At 54.2% G+C, this 19,147-nt stretch overlaps 10 protein-coding genes across 10 annotated transcripts; 3 read left to right on the top strand and 7 right to left on the bottom strand.

The window, feature by feature from the left end:
* Nucleotides 1-569: 569 nt before the first annotated feature.
* On the top strand, nucleotides 570-3,947 carry treA (alpha,alpha-trehalase treA; the record flags this gene model as incomplete). Its single annotated transcript, XM_056691372.1, has 4 exons — nucleotides 570-581; nucleotides 639-2,372; nucleotides 2,422-2,709; nucleotides 2,766-3,947. The coding sequence occupies 4 exons, from the start codon at nucleotides 570-572 to the stop codon at nucleotides 3,945-3,947; spliced, it is 3,216 nt and encodes a 1,071-aa protein (XP_056539078.1).
* A 271-nt stretch (nucleotides 3,948-4,218) lies between these two features.
* Nucleotides 4,219-6,639, bottom strand: cat1 (catalase catB; the record flags this gene model as incomplete). Its single annotated transcript, XM_056691371.1, has 5 exons — nucleotides 4,219-5,313; nucleotides 5,365-5,529; nucleotides 5,582-5,997; nucleotides 6,060-6,285; nucleotides 6,343-6,639. 5 exons carry the CDS (start codon nucleotides 6,637-6,639, stop codon nucleotides 4,219-4,221), a joined length of 2,199 nt encoding a protein of 732 aa, XP_056539077.1.
* Nucleotides 6,640-8,306: 1,667 nt separating this feature from the next.
* Nucleotides 8,307-8,981, bottom strand: N7482_009246 (GNAT family N-acetyltransferase; the record flags this gene model as incomplete). The annotated part of the gene is made up of 1 exon (XM_056691370.1): nucleotides 8,307-8,981. One exon carries the CDS (start codon nucleotides 8,979-8,981, stop codon nucleotides 8,307-8,309), a length of 675 nt encoding a protein of 224 aa, XP_056539076.1.
* Nucleotides 8,982-9,937: 956 nt separating this feature from the next.
* On the top strand, nucleotides 9,938-11,989 carry N7482_009245 (GMC family oxidoreductase; the record flags this gene model as incomplete). The annotated part of the gene is made up of 3 exons (XM_056691369.1): nucleotides 9,938-10,332; nucleotides 10,413-10,990; nucleotides 11,055-11,989. 3 exons carry the CDS (start codon nucleotides 9,938-9,940, stop codon nucleotides 11,987-11,989), a joined length of 1,908 nt encoding a protein of 635 aa, XP_056539075.1.
* Nucleotides 11,990-12,075: 86 nt separating this feature from the next.
* Nucleotides 12,076-13,207, bottom strand: N7482_009244 (SDR family oxidoreductase; the record flags this gene model as incomplete). Its single annotated transcript, XM_056691368.1, has 3 exons — nucleotides 12,076-12,846; nucleotides 12,903-13,140; nucleotides 13,188-13,207. 3 exons carry the CDS (start codon nucleotides 13,205-13,207, stop codon nucleotides 12,076-12,078), a joined length of 1,029 nt encoding a protein of 342 aa, XP_056539074.1.
* A 302-nt stretch (nucleotides 13,208-13,509) lies between these two features.
* N7482_009243 (cupin domain-containing protein) lies at nucleotides 13,510-14,058 on the bottom strand (the record flags this gene model as incomplete). The annotated part of the gene is made up of 1 exon (XM_056691367.1): nucleotides 13,510-14,058. The coding sequence occupies one exon, from the start codon at nucleotides 14,056-14,058 to the stop codon at nucleotides 13,510-13,512; it is 549 nt and encodes a 182-aa protein (XP_056539073.1).
* An 811-nt stretch (nucleotides 14,059-14,869) lies between these two features.
* N7482_009242 (DUF427 domain-containing protein) lies at nucleotides 14,870-15,337 on the top strand (the record flags this gene model as incomplete). The annotated part of the gene is made up of 4 exons (XM_056691366.1): nucleotides 14,870-14,950; nucleotides 15,010-15,115; nucleotides 15,172-15,252; nucleotides 15,306-15,337. 4 exons carry the CDS (start codon nucleotides 14,870-14,872, stop codon nucleotides 15,335-15,337), a joined length of 300 nt encoding a protein of 99 aa, XP_056539072.1.
* Nucleotides 15,338-15,472: 135 nt separating this feature from the next.
* On the bottom strand, nucleotides 15,473-16,184 carry N7482_009241 (uncharacterized protein; the record flags this gene model as incomplete). Its single annotated transcript, XM_056691365.1, has 3 exons — nucleotides 15,473-15,770; nucleotides 15,899-16,019; nucleotides 16,067-16,184. The coding sequence occupies 3 exons, from the start codon at nucleotides 16,182-16,184 to the stop codon at nucleotides 15,473-15,475; spliced, it is 537 nt and encodes a 178-aa protein (XP_056539071.1).
* A 1,063-nt stretch (nucleotides 16,185-17,247) lies between these two features.
* N7482_009240 (cupin domain-containing protein) lies at nucleotides 17,248-17,811 on the bottom strand (the record flags this gene model as incomplete). Its single annotated transcript, XM_056691364.1, has 1 exon — nucleotides 17,248-17,811. One exon carries the CDS (start codon nucleotides 17,809-17,811, stop codon nucleotides 17,248-17,250), a length of 564 nt encoding a protein of 187 aa, XP_056539070.1.
* A 234-nt stretch (nucleotides 17,812-18,045) lies between these two features.
* Nucleotides 18,046-19,131, bottom strand: N7482_009239 (SIR2 family NAD-dependent protein deacylase; the record flags this gene model as incomplete). The annotated part of the gene is made up of 1 exon (XM_056691363.1): nucleotides 18,046-19,131. One exon carries the CDS (start codon nucleotides 19,129-19,131, stop codon nucleotides 18,046-18,048), a length of 1,086 nt encoding a protein of 361 aa, XP_056539069.1.
* Nucleotides 19,132-19,147: the final 16 nt, after the last annotated feature.

Raw genomic sequence — 19,147 nt, 5'->3', positions numbered from 1 at the left:
CATGGCTCCTGGCGCGTGGTCCCCCCCAGCCGGATCTTCCGGCGCCACCACAATAAAAGAAAGATCGGGCACCTGGCAGTCCGGTCACCAGCCTCATACGACATTCTCCCGACTCGGTTGGCAGCGTGATTGCATAGGCTCCACTGGAGGAGCCGGCAGCTCGTATCACTTGCCCGTCGAAAAAACCAGTCCTCGGGGTTTGCTGTGACCCCAGCTGCAAACCTTAAGTACGTACGATTGATTTGATCACTTCCCCACACTGAGCTCGCGGGCGAATGGGGCCCGAGCACTTTGCATGCACGCGATTGTTCAAGGCCATGACATTTGGATCGGCGTTCATTTCACTGAATCCAGATTGAGGGATTGGATTTAAATAAATCTCGCCGCCCTCGTGACATCCTTGATTTACCTGATTTACTTGACTGCCACCTTAGCCTCTCCACCCTCTCTCCTTCCTCCCACCATCTCCTTCCTCTAACAATAGTAGAAGCTAGGCCAACTACCTAGGTCTTTTTTACAAGCCTATATACTCACTTTTGAGTGTCCCCAACGAGAGGAGAGGCTGCAAAATGCAGTTTAAAGTGAGTAGCATTCCCTATCTCTGCCACTTCTGCGAACCAGTATTAACAGCTTCGAAGCCTTTCACTTGGGCAGCCCTCCCGGTGCTCCTCCAGCTGGGCTCACTGGTGAATGCGGCATCTCCAACAAACCGGGTGATTAGATGCATGAAATCCTACTCAGGAAATGGTCCATCTCTCTCTAGCGGAAATGTCTACCAGACCGACTTTGACGGTGTTACCTGGGATGAGAATAACTGGCTCCTCACCACCACCACCTTGGAGCAGGGTCGCTTTCAATCACGAGGTTCCATCGCCAACGGCTATCTCGGTATCAATGTTGCCAGTGTTGGCCCTTTCTTTGAAATGGACCAGGAGGACGATGGCGGTGATGTAATCAACGGGTGGCCGTTATTCTCTCGGCGCCAGTCGTTTGCGACGATCAGCGGCTTTTTCAACTCACAGCCCAACACGAACAAGTCTAATTTCCCTTGGCTCTCCCAGTACGGCAGCGACAGCGTTATTAGCGGCGTTCCGCATTGGAGCGGTCTGATTCTGGAGCTTGACAACACTACCTATTTGGATGCGATGGTTGATAACTCTACCATCTCCAACTTCACCTCAACCTACGACTTCCAAGGAGGCCTCCTGTCCTGGTCTTATCAATGGACGCCGAAGGGGGACTTTGGATCGTTTCAGATTAAGTACCGCCTTTTCGCCAACAAGCTCTTTGTCAACCAGGCCGTCGTGGACATGGAGATTGTTCCGTCCCAGGACTCCAATGGAACCATCGCCAATGTCTTGGAGGGATACTCTGCTGTGCGAACGGATTTTGTTGATTCCGCCGAGGACGATGGTGCCATCTTCTCCGCAGTGCGACCAAACGGTATCGCGGATGTCACGGCCTACGTCTATGCCAACTTGACAGCCACTTCGAATGTGGATCTGTCTTCGCGAAAGCTCGCGGGCAGCAAGCCGTACGTCAGTAACAATCACTCATCAATTGTCCAGACTGTACCCGTGATCTTCAAGAACGGTCAGAAAGTGCGCGTCACCAAATTCGTCGGTGCTGCTTCAACGGATGCCTTTGCCAACCCCCAGAATGTTGCTAAGGCGGCTGTGTCCGCTGCGGTCCAGAATGGCTACTACAGATCCCTTCGTTCCCACGTTACCGAGTGGGCAAGTGTCATGCCTGTGGATTCAGTCGATCATTTTGCCTTTCCTAATGGTACCCTGCCTGATGATAGCCACATCATCGATTCTGCTGTGATAGCAGTGGCCAACACATACTACCTGCTGCAGAATACTGTTGGCAAGAACGCCATTCAGATGTCTAACAGCACTAGACTGAACCGAGACAGCATCTCTGTTGGTGGACTGACATCCGACTCTTACGCTGGCCAAGTCTTTTGGGATGCCGATGTCTGGATGCAACCCGGCCTGACTACTGCGCATCCGGAAGCTGCTCAGCGGATAACGAACTACCGCGTGGATAAGTTTCGCCAGGCACAGACGAATATCCAAACTTCTTTTGCTGGCTCCCAAAACCAGACCGCCTTTTCTCCTGAGGCTGCTATCTTTCCTTGGACCAGTGGAAGATTTGGAAATTGTACCGCTACTGGCCCTTGCTGGGATTACCAGTACCACCTAAACGGTGACATCGGCCTGTCAATGATCAATCAGTGGGTTGCTAGTGGTGACAACAACACTTTCATTGAGAGCTTCTTCCCAATCTATGACTCGATTGCCACGCTTTATTCCAACTTGCTGGTTCAGAATGGATCGTCTTGGACACTCAAGAATATGACCGATCCTGTAAGTGCACGAGGACCTCTTGTTTCAGAAAGATACTAAATTCTTTTAGGACGAGTATGCAAACCAAATCGATGCTGGTGGCTTCACTATGCCGCTCATTGCCCAGACTCTGTCGTATGCCAACGGCTTCCGTCAGCAGCTTGGTCTCGCAGAGAACGAAACCTGGAACAAGATGGCCGAGGATGTTCTGGTTCTCCGTGATAACGGCGTAACTCTCGAGTTCACGACTATGAATGGAAGTGCTGTTGTGAAACAGGCTGATGTTGTTTTGAACACTTATCCTCTGGACTATAATGCTAATTACACCCCGCAAGACTCGCTGAATGACCTTGACTACGTGAGTACTCGCCGATAATGTCAATGACAGGGAAAAATCACTGACAATCAAACCAGTATGCGAATAAGCAGTCGCCTGACGGCCCTGCTATGACCTGGGCAATTTTCTCGGCTGTCGCGAACGAAATGTCTCCTTCCGGTTGCTCGGCTTACACGTATGCCCAGTATGCCTATAAGCCTTACGTTCGGGCTCCGTTCTTCCAGATGTCGGAGCAGCTCATCGACAATGCCACTCTCAATGGTGGGACTCACCCGGCATTCCCCTTCCTGACTGGCCACGGTGGTGCCCACCAGGTGGTCCTGTTTGGCTACCTGGGCCTGCGTCTGCTCCCTGACGATGTTTTGCACGTCGATCCCAACCTGCCGCCGCAGATCCCCTACCTGAAATACAGGACGTTCTACTGGCGTGGATGGCCTATATCCGCGTGGTCCAACAGCACCCATACCACCATCAGTCGAGCCTCTAAGCAGCCTTTGGACACTGCGGAGAGCCGGTTCGGAAATCAGCCGATCACCGTGCACGTCGGCCCCGAGTCAAACTTTACTAGCTACCAGCTGCCTCCAGGCAATGGATCCCTCGTCATTCCCAACCGTCGGATCGGCTTTGTGAGCACTTTTGCTGGCAATCTTGTGCAGTGCCGGCCCATCCAGTCCATGGACCCCTACGAGCCAGGCCAATTCCCCATTTCAGCGGTGGACGGCGCAACATCCACCAAATGGCAGCCTACCTTCGCAGACAACGTCAGCGCAGTGACGGTTTCCTTCGGCGATGAGGCGGGTCAAATGGTCACAGGCTTCCAATTCGACTGGGCCCAAGCGCCTCCCGTCAACGCGACTATCATCTTCCACAACGAGAAGCTGGTAAACCCGGCCCAGGCTTTCGCATCCGGCCAGAGCACGAACTTCCAGATCGTGAGCACGATGAGCAACGTCGACCTCTCGAATCCGTACGACGAGGAAGCCTCTAATCTGGACGTCATCACCATCCCCATCGGCAACACAACCAACGTAACGCTCCCTACCCCCATTCCTGCTGCGCAGTATGCCTCCCTCCTGATCGTGGGCAACCAAGCCCTCGACCAGGTTGACATCCAGGCCCAGAACGGCACTGGAGCAACTGTCGCTGAGTGGGCAATAATCGGCGAGAGCCGAAATAGCTCTACGGGCAAGACCTCCAAGCGGAACATGAACGTCCGCGCTGCAGCTGCGATAGCCGGATCGAGGTCGTCCCGACTATGAATCCGCTGCAACTAACTAACTGCAAAAAGTGGGTTGTGATTCGGCGGTCGAGAGTGGCCAGCGGCCAACCAAGGGACTTTACTTGTATATATAGAGATGCGCCTTGCTAGCTTTCGCACTCGAGCAAAATAATTCAAAACCTTTTGGCGCCATAGGCCGTTTCTGCAAGACAGACCTGAATAATAGCACATTGTTTCAATTCAATTTACATAAGAATACCAACAGACATAGGTTTCCTCCCCAGCAAACCCCCACTGTCCAGGGCGGGCTATCACGCATCCAGCGCAAATCGATCCAAGAACTTGAACGTGCGCAGTCCATCCTTCAGGTCATTGGCAAAATCCTCAACAACGGAATCCGCGACGTAAACGCCCTCCCGCTCACTAGAAATCTGCGCAGCCTCCAGCGCGGCAGAGCCCTTGCCGATCGCTCCAACGGTCTTGCCAAATCGGAAGGCATCAATAAGAATGTCCAACGGCCGACCCGCCGGGAATAACGAGGTCGCACCGGATGCCTTGGCCGTCGGCGACGCAGTAAGCGATTTGGAACCGAATAGACCCTCGGCACCATCCGCAATCACTACCGCATCGAAGTTCACCGCATCGGACGCCGAGTACGTCTGGTTCACGCCGTCCGCCATCCGCTCACCAACGACGACCACGTCAACTCCAACAGACGTAAGCTGACTCTGGAGCTTTGCGCCCTGCATAATAGAGGACTCATTCACCACGGATGCGAGCACGCCCACCTTCAACCCCTCCAGCTTGAGCAGCTTCTGCCCGAACGCACCGATGTGCGCCGTAGTATTGTCGTGGTAAAATCTGTCGTCGGGCTCCGGCGCATCAACGCCAATTGCCTCCGCAACGCGCTTCGCGAGGTCATTGCTAATGCGGTTGAGCTGGATGATAACGTTGTTGCGGACGACAGAGCTGACCACATTCGCGTTCTCGAAGCGCATCGCGTCCACGACGAATTGCTGCTCTGCCGGCACGAGCGAGTTCCAGAACAGGCGCGGCTGCGACCAGACGTCCTCGAAGGTAGAGCTGACGGTGCGAAGCAGCTTGCCGCTTGTTGTGCGGCCGGGCGTGGTGAAGAAGCCGTTGCCCACGGTTTGGTTGGCTTGTTTGGGAGAGCCGTTGTTGGCTGTGTTGGGGGTGTATGCGTCCTTGTTGAGGGGGATGAACATCTGGCCTGCGCCGTCGCGGTTGTTGTTGTGAATCGGGACGCGGGGACGGTTGATGGGTAGCTGCTCGAAGTTGGGGCCGCCGTGACGGTTGAGTTGGGTGTCGAGGTAGGAGAAGAGGCGGCCTTGGAGGAGAGGGTCCTCTGTGAAGTCGACACCGCGGACGATGTGGCCGGGTTGGAACTAGGAAGGTTTAGTGGCGGTCTTGCACGGCGATGCAAAAATTGGACTGACCATGACCTGCTCTGTCTCTGCGAAGTAATTCTTTGGGTTTCGATTCAGTTGCATCTTGCCCAGCCGGGTGACGGGCACATATTCCTCGGGAACGATCTTGGTCGGGTCAAGCAGGTCGAATCCAAATCGCAATTGATCTTCTTCGTCCATGATTTGAACTCCCAGCTGCAAAGCGGGTTAGCGAGGTGATGATAGATGCGGCATGATAGGCACATACCTCCCACTCGGGATATCGGCCAGCTTCGATGGAGTCGAAGAGATCCTGCCGCATAAAGTCCGCGTTCTTACCCGACACCTGCTGTGCCTCCTCCCAGACGAAGCTGGCCTTACCCTGGAGGCCCTTCCAGTGGAACTTGACAAGCTTTGACTTGCCACTATCGGTAACTAGCCGGAAAGTGTGCACACCAAAGCCGTCAACATGGCGGAAGGACCGAGGAATACCATGGCCAGCCATTGCCCAGAGCAAAGTATGCAGCGCACTAGGCTGTTGGCTAAAGAAGTCCCAGGCCGAGTCGTGTGCAGTAGCGGCCTGAGGAATTTCATTGTCGCCTCGCGGCTTGACTGAGTGGATCAAGTCGGGGAATAGGATAGCATCCTGGATAAAGAAGACAGGGATGTTGTTTCCAACAATATCTGCAATGATGTCAGAGACAAAAGGTGTTTAGGGTCTTCAGTGTCTGGGTCGGGCTATGTACCGAAGTTTCCTTCATCGGTATAGAATCGAGTCGCAAATCCATGCACATCGCGAGCTGTATCGGCACTTCCACGGCTTCCCGCGACCGTGGAGAAGCGAACGAAGACAGGGGTCTCTTTGTCCTTTGCGGAGAGAAAGGAAGCGGCGGTGATATTCGACCAGTCACCGTAGGATGTGAATACTCCATGGGCACCGGCGCCGCGGGCATGGACCGCGCGCTCGGGAACCTAGAGAGAAAAGCGGTATCAGCTACGATTCCCTTCTGTGTGAACAGTCATACATACTCGCTCGTGATCAAAGCGTTGGATCTTCTGGCGGAAGATAAAATCCTCCAGGAGAGTGGGACCGCGCTCGCCAGCGCTCAAGCTGTTTTGATCCTCGATAGGACCCCCGACATCCGAGGTCATGAAAGCGTCCTCGTCATTCAGGTAGAACTGCGACAGGAACTCCTCGGTGTTTGTAGCAGCATCTCCATCGTCACGACGACTCAGCCCAGGCGCGTCGCCCGTCATGTAGGGACAGGCGGCATTGGCAATGCCAAGAAGACCCGTAAGGCCCGTAAAGAGGACAAGTGCATGCATGATGTCGACCGTGTATGGAAACTCGATCCGAAAGGGTATCCAGCCTCAGGGCGAGCCGCAAAATCGTCGCTGCGCAGCTTGGGCGGCCTGAAGCTCCCTTTATAGGCAGGAAACTGAGTCGGGGTGATGGAGGTATGGACCTTGTTGTTGGGGTCTTCTCCTCCCAGGCAGCCAATGAAGAAGCTAGCCGGATTGCATTGATGCAGGTTTAAGGCATCGCATGGGCATCACGCAGGCGCGGCCGGCACGCCTGCCAACCAGCGGGGACATGATTACTCTATCACAGCGGCCTAGAACCACAGCGTTATGATCCGACAGAGCTATTCACCGGGGTCGAGAACCGGTGGAAACAGGGCTCGGAACACTCTTCATCGTCAACCGTCAACCCTCAATTATCAGCCAGAGCACCAGCGTGGTACGCGGTGCAAATGCCCTCTTGCCCGGACCGTTTGCGCGTGGGCTCATCTCGAAATGAAGGACGGATGATTGGGTATCCACCAAAACATCAGATACCTTGCGAGCCCATGTGAGACTAGCAGCTGCACAAAACCTGGCAACCGTAGTTGCAATAGACAAGCACGGCAAGGAAGCGATCGTCCGGCCGAAAGCCCCCGACGACACACTTCTTGGCGGGGCAGGATTCAATCGGAGGAAAAGCCTAGAAAGGAGCACCAAGCACCGATCGGAGCGCAAAATAAGACGAGGGGATGTTGCTGCTTGGCATTCACAGCGGTCGGCCGATGGTCGACTGTGAGGCCAGTGGTCCAGCCCAATAATGGGGCCGGTCTGGATCGGCTGATGTGCAGGCGATGCTCCATTCAGCGCTGCGGGTTTGTAAGCCAGCACAGCCGCCTTGGACTTTGTCCCATCCCCCGGAGTCGCTAGACTTCGGATATATGGATAGGTGGTCGCGTCTGAAGAACCGGACGGTCGACATGACGTATGGGGGCTGGTTGGGCTCCGTGGTGGAGCCAGGGGTGCTGGTATGGTCGCACCTTGAGGCGTCGTGTCCGCATATCCTTCCCATTGCTGATCGTCGATGCCGAAACATCACGAATTGCCTTCTGGGGACGTGGTTCATGGACCCACGACTGGCAGGCAACTGGCCGCTGGCCGCTGGCCGCAAGTGCGGGTGTTGGATGCATTGAGTTTGAGCGCAAGGAACGGGTGACAGGGGCACGAAAATGCCGAGATGCAGCTTGCATCTGAACTTCTGCAGCCCCTTCCACGCCAATCTTCGCCTTTCCCAGCCCGATGTCTTGCTCTCTGTCTTGCTGACCAGGTCAGTCTGGGAGGGCGGGAGGACACGTTAAGACAAATTTAAATAAAACATTCCCATAATATTATAATGATAGTATTGTTTATCTCAGCCTGTGCCTGTCCAAATCTTATCCTGCAGCGGGCTGGGCCTCTGCGTTTCCGACCTGCCATTGCGGAGTGCGGAGGACACGCTGAGCACCGGAGCTTCTTGGCGAGGGAAAAGGAATCATCCATACGCAACGAGGGGAATTGGTGACTTGGCTTAGCTGCTGGCCGAGACCAGCCCCAGCCATGCCAAGAAAGGTGGAGGCGGGAATTCCGCCAGCTAGGACATATTCCTTGAAGTAGGGCTTGTCAATAGAGAGAGCTTCAAGAAGACCTTCGAACAGAGTTTCTGAAAAAGTGCATTACTTTCGAGCCATCGCCGCAATACCAGTGGTTGAGTCGGGGCTGCTGTGATCCACGAACCCGAATTTCATATACAAGGGCGCGCCAGCCTTGCTGGCATCCACATACGCCCCTACTCCCTCACGATCAGCCAGCTCACAACCCCAGCGGACCAGCATGGAGGCGGCGCCTCGCTTTCGGAAGTCGGGGTGCGTGCCGAGCATATCCAGATCTGTTATGCGATGGCGGTCAATGTCAGTATCCCGTCTAGACAGCCTCAGGCGCGGGGTAGGTTTCCTACAGTAATGCTTCTGCTCGCCCATGACGCGAAGCCGGACTTGGTCCATCCCTCCGAAAAAGGCCTCACATTCGCCGGCGGGTTGCTCTTCGTGCCAGGGCGGAAAGCGACGTCCGCGATCGGGAATCATGGACAGGTCCCATTTCGCATACGCGATCAGTCGCGGTCGGCCATGCTCGTCTATCGATTCGGTATCGACGACCTTGACATATTTTTGAAACGACTTATGCATTAAGTCGTCTCGATTGGCATCGGCCCACCATTGACGCACCCCGGGCGTGTTGGGAAACAAGTGCCGCACGCCAGACTCTGCGAAGGCCGCAAACCACACATCCACCACCGCGGGGATATCCTCCAGCGTCACCGGTTCGAGCTGCAGCGCATTTGCCGTAGCCATCTTGCTATCCGATCGAGGTGCGGACGCTGGAGAATGTTTCGCAACAACGGTTCCCGGCTGTCTTTCCCGGCTGTCTGTCCCGGCAGTCGTGAATGAAATGTGGCAATAGTCGGTGTGGCTAGACTGAGGGCAATGCGATGATGACAGTCGCGACATCGCACGAGACCCAAACGGCTTAGGGCACCTCCGACCGAACTAGTGAAAAGGGTGCTAATCTCACGCCCCTCCCAGAATTGGACCAGTCAGCTCGGAGAAAATGCGAAAGACGCAGACTGCAGCTGAGAACAAGATGATGTAAAAAAGCATCCACTCAAACTGATTAAACTTAACCTAACTTCACTAGTGAACTAGTCAACTAACATTAGGTTCATGAAAGCAGACATGGGCACTGGCTTAGCCGCCCATCTTCCAGTGGGGTAGCTTCCCCAGTCAAGAAATGGGTAGCAAAAATGCCCCGACACTGGAATGCAATGGTGAGAAATAGCCATGAAGCTGCGCAATGGACCAGAACCATACGAAATAGCTGCAAAGCAAGCGCAGAGGCACCCTCCAGATAGTTTGTCTTGCCCTGGAGAATAATGAAGCTGACCAACAGGACAGCGCCCAGCGTCACCATCCCGAATTGTAAGAAAGGGCTAGCGGTGGAAAACGCGAGGAAGGGCTTTCCAAAATTATGCGGCACAATGACACCTAATTATTTTGAACTTGATAGATGTCAAGCAGCCTAACAGTCAATTGAACTTACGGGCCATACGAAAGCCTTGCGTTAGTAAACGACATCCAATTCTTTACACTGGCAGCCTACAAAAAGTCTAGTCGAAATAGTGTAGTCGAGGAGTATGCCCGAGTTTCATTGTGTTGACCCTTGGAGGAAGCGTGTTTGTTTGTAGCCTTGGGGTTGACTTGACCTCTTCCCCCCTTTTCTGTGGAGTCATTCACCCCGCCAGAAAATCACCATGCTTCCAGACTTTCGAACCTTCTGCCAGCTCCCCTTGCACTATGTGATTGTGGGAGGCGGCACTGCAGGCTTAGCAGTAGCTGCGCGCCTGAGTGAAGACCCGGAAGTGAACGTGGGGGTGATCGAGGCCGGGCCCTCGGCCCTGGACGGGGAGGATGGCGGGGCCATCACCGTGCCAGGTCGGTATGGCGAGGCGATAGGAACTGTCTATGACTGGCAATTCGCAACAACCCCCCAGCCAGGTCTTGGAGGGCGATCGCTGCCATGGCCTAGAGGGCGAGTTCTGGGTGGCACCAGTGCGTTGAACTTCATGGCGTGGAACCGCGGTCACCGGGAAGACTACGATGCGTGGGTCAAGCTGGGAAATGAAGGCTGGGGATGGGAAGACCTACTGTAATTTGACGAAATCTCTATCCCTATCTCGATTTGCGTCGATATTCTCTTTGGAAGCCCTGGTTGGCTGACGGTTACAGTCCCTATTTTCGACGCAGCGAGACATTTCACAAGCCCGTCGCTGCACATCAAGAAGAGTATCACTCTTCCTTTGAGGCCGAAGTCCATGGTACTGACGGACCTCTTCAAACTACACACATCAAGCAGTATGGAGCCGCACACCAGTACTGGCACGCGACTCTGAACCAATTAGGCCTGGTCTCCAGTCACGATAGCCTCGCGGGCTCCAATTGCGGGGTGTGGAACATGGTGTGCACGATAGATCCCGATCGCCAGGAGCGGAGCTACTCAGCATCAGCCTACTACGCACCAGTCGCTTCGCGGGCGAATTTGTATGTGCTGACGGATGCGACTGTACTGAAACTGCTAATCGAAATGGTTGATGGCGAGTGGACCGCGACCGGTGTCAGAGTACGATATGGTAACGAGGAGCAAGACATCAAAGCCACGCGCGAGATTATTCTCAGCGCAGGCAGTGTGCAGTCGCCGCAGATCCTGGAGCTTTCTGGCATTGGGCGACAAGATGTACTTGAAGCAGCAGGAATCAATGTGAAGATTCATAACGCGAACGTTGGAGAGAACCTACAGGACCACATGAGTATGACTCCCTTTGTTAAATTCCGACCCTAGAGCTGGATTCGTGACACTAAAAATCCCGAAAGTGACTGCGACTATCTTTGAAGTCCTGCCTACGCTCTCATCTCGCGACGATATTGTCAATGATGCCATTCTGCGCGAGGCCGCCGACCGAGCCTACTATTCTTCACGAATTGGACCGTGGACCGTGATGCCTTGTTCTGTTGCATATTGCTCCTTATCTCAAGTCGCGTTGCCACGAGAATCTATCGAATTGCACAACAAAGCTCAGCAGGTCGCCCAAGAGACGGGTCGCTTGCACGACAAGCTTCTTGCTGCACAGTTTGACCCCGAGACGGACGGCTCCCTGCGTGGACAGGTGGAGTATCTATTCGACCTGGGTAATTGGAGCCCATATTTCCAATCTGAGCCAGGTAAAAAATATGCGACTATGTTGCAGATGCTCCAGTATCCATTTTCGCGAGGGTCCATTCACATACCACCACAGACCGACAAGCTTGGCACGATTACTGTCGATGACAAGCCCATAATCGACCCGCGCTATTATCTGGGTTCGGGGGAGATAGACAAGCAGGTCATGGCTGTAGCCCAACGAATGACCAAGGAAATATGCCGCACAGAGCCTCTTGCAGAGATCATACGAGAACAGGTCTTCCCGCCCCCGTGTGAGGATTCGCGCGCGGAGATGGATATTTATGATCATTTTGTGTCGAACTACACCGTGACGGACTGGCATCGTATGTTCATTCTGCTATTCACATTACTACTGGTTCTGGACTCACTCAACATAGCGGTTGGCACCTGTGCGATGGGCGGGCGAGACGGTGCAAAGGCCGGCGTTGTTGACGAGCGTCTACGGGTATACGGGGTCCGCGGGTTACGTGTGATCGACGCTAGCATCATGCCTTTGCAGGTTGGTGCGCATATCCAGGCCACTGTGTACGCGATTGCAGAGAAAGGAGCTGCTATGATCCAAGCTGACTGGTCCGATTCTTCGTGAGCGATCATGGCATCGCACGCGCCAGAACAAGTCATAGAAGTTCGTCTATAGTTTTCACAAACATGCAACGCAATAGTATGACTGAACTAAGAAAGCGTGGTATCCTTCACTTGCTTGACAAAGTCTACCACGGTATCCTGGAAGCTGTGATACTTCACCTTAAGCTCTCGAGCGACCGTCTCACCGTCCACTCCATAAGACATGTGCGGCTTCTCGCCCGCCTTGTAGCTACTGGTCACCGAGGTCTTGGCCCAGTCAAATGCATCCTTCATGATATCAGCCGCATACCCATACGAGAACGGCTCCGGAGAAGCAGGGATAAACCGCTTTCCACCCGCCTCGGGAGTCAGGAGGGCTTGAACATGGGCTTCGGCGAGGTCTCGGACATCGATCCAGGCCGGAACACGCGCCACGGGAAGAGGATCCACCCCCGCAGCCACGCTCCAAAGAACCGCATTTGACTCGTTCAGGTGTTCAATGCTGGGCACTGGGTGCACAACAGGACCGAACACCATTGGGGGACAGAGGGCAACCAGGTCGAATTGTGGCTTTTCGTTTTCCACAAAATCCCACGCGGCTAGCTCGGCGAATTTCTTGGATCCTCGGTAAGCGACCACTGAAGTAGACTTGGGGTCAATGGCCGTTTCATATGTGAGGGGGTTCCAGTCCGATGCGGTATAGGTGAATGAGGGAGGAGGGTTGCTGTCGACGTCAACGACCGAAGCGAAGGAGGATGTCAGCACGATCCGTTGGACGTTGCTTCCTGGCTTGGCTGAGGCGGAGAGGATCGACTGGACTCCGTTGATAGCGGGTAAGATGAGTTCTTGCTCGTTGTCGGTGGTATCGTAGAAAAATGGCTGCGAGAAGTGGTCAACCGCGCTGCGAGTAGTGTCATCGCCATGATCGAACATACACTCGCAACATGGATCACGGCGTCAATGCTCTCTATCGAGGCATCAAAAACACCAGTCTTGGTGAAGTCTTCCACCACCACGAAGTCCAGCTTTGAGGTGTACTGCGGGCGTGCTGCCTTCATCTGTGCACCTTTTGTGGCGGACCTCGTTGCTCCCCGAACTGAGAAGCCACGGGCCAGGAGATTGTCTACCACATGGGCACCGATGAAGCCCGTGGAACCGGTGACAAGAATATGCCTGCGATGATTAGTTCTGCGATAAGCATGTCCAAGAGTTGAGCGTACGAGGGGTTTTGTGGTGACATTGTGGTGAGTATGAGAGAGGAACCTAGGAAATGGAATGATGGAAACTTGGAATGACCCCGCGTGGGGGTAAGGCACGGGGTGATCACCGTTCGATCCGAGCCCGAGCATCGGCCCAGGGCCCCAAGTGCGTTAGTGTGGGGGAAGATTGAGTTCAATCATAAGTGATTGCTCAGCCGCATGCTTCTTCATACTCTGCATCTCAACGGAACGGGAGAACACTGGACATTCATCTAGTTTTTTTCTATAGATTAAGAGCAATTATAGTATCCCACATTGCAAAAGCGTCTTTTGGGAGTTCCGCTTAATCCTCCTCGGGCGGGTCAAAGATGGGCCCAGCGGGTGTCTTCTCCAGTCTCTGGCCATCCTCAGTCACAATCTCCTTGGCAGGCACAACCACCGCAAAGAGTCTAGCAGCATCGTTTCCGCGATTGACCCACTCGTGGTTGGTTCCCCGGCATACCACGACATCATGCGGCTTGAGAATCTTCTCGGCGCCACCGTCGGTAATCAAACCCACTGTCCCGGACAGGACGACAAAATAGTCTAAGCTCAAGGTTCGGTGCATCCAGCCTTGTTCGGCAGGCGGGAGGTCCAGGATGCGACAGGACGGGCCCTTGGTATCGGCCAGAGGGACGAGAGTTCGGTTTGGGTCGGGGAGCTCGCGCATGTTATCGGCGGGGAACCCGCGCGATCGATGAATCTGTACCACTCCGAAGCCGGATTGTGGACCAGGGGTCGTGAATTCAGGCGCAGTCGTCGGATCGTAGGGGGTGAGCTTTTCGTCGGAGGCGAAGTAGGCTTTGCCTGTGGCATCGTGGGCGGTGATCACGCGACGGATGGGACGGTCCATGGTGAGAGAGATTGGTATGGTTGACCGGTCGAGGGATGAGTCCGCAGGAGACTTTGCTGTGAACTACTCAGATTTTGGAGACTCTCCTACTTATGTATTTCACTATCTGGCAGCATGTTCGCACAGCTTGTTGTGACGGATCAAACTGGAGTCAATGTGCTTGATAATCAGTCCATTTATAAGCCTGGGGCCAAAATTGTCACCCCACTGTGATGTGATTTTCATTGGGCAAGATCAATGAAACCATTCCCCGAGATCAGAATTGACGCTTGGGCTAGCCTGAATCGTGGGATGATCGTGAAAATCTGCATCAGCAAGGCTGCCCTGGCTTACGAAGCAGGAATGAAATTCGGAGTACACGGTTCGCGCGGTGTTTGGAGGCCGAGAACGCGGACTTTTCTGAACACGATCAACCGAACTCCACGTTCCACTCCAGACAGAAAGAAGAGAAGAGTGACGGTAAGGTAGACGTGAATGTTGATCCGCTGAGTCAGTTATATACAAACCATACTGGAGACACGCGGTAAGAGAAGGTGAATGGCCGACTCCGAACTGGGCTCAGCGATAGCGACCGACAAGACAGTACTCTCGATCAAGGCGCTAGAGTCTCCTGAACAAAGAAATCCCCATTTTGAAGGGGATCAACTCATACCACTTACCAGAGTACAGCGTAGCGTGAGCAGTGCGGAGGCCACAGCCCGGTCTTCCCCCGCACGCCCGTGACGTCCGCTAACTCCGGTCTTGCTGACCCCATCAATCTCCGACCATCAACCATCCCATCCATCATCGTCATTTTACAAAATCAATCAATATGCCGACCGCCACAGCCCGACTAGGAGACCTGGTGTTGGCCGAGGCAGACCACTGGGAGACCGTTGAGGGAAATGTATACGTACGTCGATGGAACTTAACTACATTGGAATGTGGAGGCGCTGACATGCCGAGGGGCAGTTCCCCCGGTCTGCGATCAAAGACCAGAGCGCCTTGGTCAGCTCTGATACAACGACATTCTGCCCGTGGAAGGGTGAGGCGGAATACTATTCGATCAAGGCGGGTGGTAAAGAAGATGGAAAGTTCAGGTGAAAATAGACGAATGCTAAGTCATGTCCTTAGATACGACCATTCCCGACGCCGCCTGGTATTATGCCAGTCCGTATGAAAAAGCGATGAATATCAAAGATCATATTGCCTTCTGTAGGTGACATTATACATTATCGGGAGGGCTGCACTAATGTTCGATCACCCAGACCGCTCGAAGGTCCAGGTCACGGTGGGATGATAGGACACGTTCGGGGACATGTACTACATACGTATACTCTCGAGAATATGACTTGAACACACTGTTTGCCTGTTTGCGATCCTGGAGAGCCGGACGAAGTATTTCATTGCAATGGTCGAAGGAACTCATGGACCCTCAAAAGATCGCACCGAGACCCAATGCCACCAAAGCGAGCCAACTCCCCGTAGTCTTCACAGCCGCAGACCCCTTCGACGGCTTGGCCGATTCCTTGAGACTATTCAGGGACTTGGTGGGGCCCCCAGTCGAGGTTGCGCGGGCCGGCGTGTCGGGGCTGGGTGCGGTGGGTGCATGAGCGTCATTCTTGAAGTTCATCGTCTTCCACGTATCCGGGACCAATGTATTTCCTTTATCGTAGGCGTTGGCAGTGGCACAATCCGATGCGCTCGACGACTGGGCAGCGAGATAATCTGGGCTATCGGGACAATTCACGTAGCAACTGTGGGTGGAGCACATAGGTTAGAAGTAGAATTCTGCGAGAGGTGCAGAGCACGGAGGACAGGCTTTGGATGGACCTGAGTGAATATATCCACGAGTACTCACTTGGCGATATTTGCAGCGCCGGAGCACTTGCAGTCCCAATTTTCCTCGGAGCATTTTTGAAGGGATTCCTTCATGATTTTGACGCAATCGTCGACAATCCTGCTTTTCGTCAGAGTGGTCCCTTCATACACCGTCACACATCCCGGTTCTTACAGTTGAGAAGCGCACTGTGTGCTGTCGCTTGAAGTTGAAGGGGGGCGCTCTGCAATTGTGGGTTTGCATCTTGCGCGGAGGCGAGTAAAGCTGTTGCAGCGAGTAGAAGCAGCTGAGTGGCACGATAGCGCATTTTGGGACGGTCAAGAGACGAGTCAAGAGCAATTCACTGGGTAATACTTCGAAGGTATGCACTACAACGGCGGCCGATTGACAATCTGACAAGGCAACCGGATTTCCAGATTTTCCTCCATTATTGGCAGCAAAGATATATATGTATGAGTACAAAGCTGGACTTCGGTTACATTGAAGTGGTGACGAAGTCTATGGAACCCTCCAGTGCCCGCCGCCGTTGGCTGGGTCTGTTCCTGGCAGCATCTCAACAGAAGTGGAGCCGGCGAGGTCCTCCATGGAACGAGACTCCAGGGCCCATAATAATCGGTGTCAATGGGCTGCAGGTGCCAGGGATGGTCAACAGGTTGGCTATCCATGGTTAAACCGAGGAAACCCTGCCCCTAGATCCGAAAGCAGAAGGATATGCCAAACGAGCGCTGTTTGAGAGGGCAAGAACCCAACGCTTCCCGCTGTCATGATTGAGCCACCCAGAGATCGCGTGAAATACACGGCTTGCCGACAATCCCTTCGGCTTTCCGACTGATGCGAGGGATCGACAGAATTCAAGAGGCCCCTGCGAGATCGTGAGCTCGTTTCAAGGTCGCATTCCGCTTCCCGAAGTGGTTTGGGTTACATTCTTCGGTTGGAACCGAGGCTTCCGTCAGCCAATGGCGATTGTCTCGAGCCGGATGAGGAATGCGAGATCCTGCTTATCTCATAATCCCCCTTGACCGAGAGAGCGGGGAGTACCCGAATGATGGCGGACAAGGTGAACCGGTGAACCCAGACCCTCGGGCGAATCGGCTCCGCGAAGAGGTTACCCGAGTTCACGCATGCGACGAACCGTTTGTTCGGACAGTGCGACCATTGTTGCAGGAGCTACCACCGGGCCAGGGGTTTCTGGCCCGCAACATGGGGAGCTCTAGCCCGAACTGGGACGACTGAGGAACTGGGCGAACAAGGGGCTTTCTACGGACCAAAGGGCACCGAAAAACGCCAGAGAGCCGTGCAAGAAACTGGGATATTCAACTGATTCGGACATCCTTCTGCTTGGGCAAGTAACCTGTCATTACGAGAGAATGTCATCCTCCCTCGGGCTTCTCATACGGCTCGTCATATACCTCTTCTCCCATTTCCTTTCCGTTGATGGTGATTTTGTCTATGGGCAGAAACACAAACAGCATTCGGCACCATTCCGACGTGCTGCGATTCCGATAGGAATGTGCTGTTCCCCGCTGTATACTGACATCGCCGCGTCGCAGATGTCGGCTGGCCCCCGAATCCAGGATCAAATCCACCTCGCCCTCCACCACCACTCCGTAGTCAATACTCACCGTCCGATGCATCGGCGTGACTTTGCCCGGGCGAATGTCGATCATCCGGAAGGCCGTTCCTGCGTCGGTGGTGAGGCCCGGTGGCTGGTGAAGGAACTCGTCGTACATGGCGAGGTCGGCTTCGTCGTCTAGGTTGGCCGGGGCGCTGGTCGTGGCGTATAAAAGAGCGATCTCGCCGTCGTTGCCGGCCGGCCGTGACGGCATGTAGTCGGGGACTTGGGCGTGGGAGACAAACACTGCTTCGCCGTCGGTGCTATGGGTGGTAATGTAGCGGTGGATGTATGGCAGGTCGTTTTTCTTGGGATCAGGCATTCTTGGCTAAGGGAGATCGCATCTGTGGCCGAGGTTGCAAATAGACTCAAGGTAAACGTGGGATGACACGCGACCGGTGAACCTTAAGTTTAAGAGGTACAGTGGAAGGGAAGGCGAACGTACATCATGGTGGCATCATTTTAGAATATTGAAGCTTACGGAACCAACGTGAAGGTCCAATGTGATCGGGTGGCAAGACAAGCACAGTCGCTCGGATCAACAGCCACGCACCGTTCATGACCGTGGGGGTGATTTTCCATCATGATTCGGAGGCATTGGAGGAAGTGAAGGCGGCGATGGTGAGCTTAGCCCCATATGCGCAAACTTGCTGGCCAAATGGGTCTCCAGCATACGTTTATGCCCCTTGGAGATCTTCATCCGACTGTCCATCTGACTCGCCACTTTCGCGATGCACTCATCGAGAGTGGGGCCTCCGTCGAATCCAAGATCATCGTGCTTGGCATTCAACGCACTCCGCCAAAGAGCGTCCAGGTCCTCACTCCATCCCAGTTCGTGCGCAAGTTTGCGCACACCCTCATCACACGAGCCAAGAATGCACACATCCTCGTTTCGGCTCCCGAAATCTCCGGATTTCTCCATGTTGATCAAGACTCTTGGGATTCCTTCTTGGACCAGACGTGGGAGTCTGGAGCATGGGGCCACCTTCAAACTGGTCCCCATGACAAGCATCAGGTCCGCTTCTGGCACGAGTTTCTCCTTTTCATCGAACTCGAGGGGCAGAGATTGTCCAAAGAACACAACATCCGGCTTGACCGCACCACCGCATTCGGGCATTTGGCAGTAGGGCACCGCGCCGTCGCGAATCGCTTTTTGCATCAGGTCATCGGGGTACTCGGTCTTGCATTTCCAACAATGCTGACTCTTCCAGTTCCCATGTGCCCAGAGGATCTTGTCTGCAGGAACGCCTGCGTCCTGCTCAAGCCCGTCGATGTTCTGGGTAAAAATGAAATGAAGCACCTTCTTTTGCGCGAGAAGTGCCAAAAAAGCATGAGAAGCAGTTGGCTGAAGATTGCCGGGATGGCGGGCTCGTGCGATCGCGTAGAATGGTTCGGGGGTATGAGCGAAGTAGCTGATATGAAAGACGGCTTCGGGATAGGGAAGATGTAAAGGCGCAAGTTTGTCGTAGAGACCGGTGTTGGGCGATCGGAAGTCGGGTATCCCAGCGGCAGTACTAATGCCAGCGCCCAGCAGGACCACGATCCGAGTGATTTGCCCATCCTTGATGCGGCTTGCGATCGTTCGCATGTCCAGCTTCTCGCCCACACTAGTAGTGTTTTGAGACTTGGTGCTGGATGCCATTATGATTAGTTTCCCG

Source organism: Penicillium canariense (genome assembly GCF_028826845.1).
Source record: "Penicillium canariense strain IBT 26290 chromosome Unknown utg000007l_segment0_segment0, whole genome shotgun sequence".
Lineage (NCBI taxonomy): Eukaryota > Fungi > Ascomycota > Eurotiomycetes > Eurotiales > Aspergillaceae > Penicillium > Penicillium canariense.
Note: the sequence above shows the minus strand (reverse complement) of the source record. Positions and strands in the feature narration are given on the sequence as shown.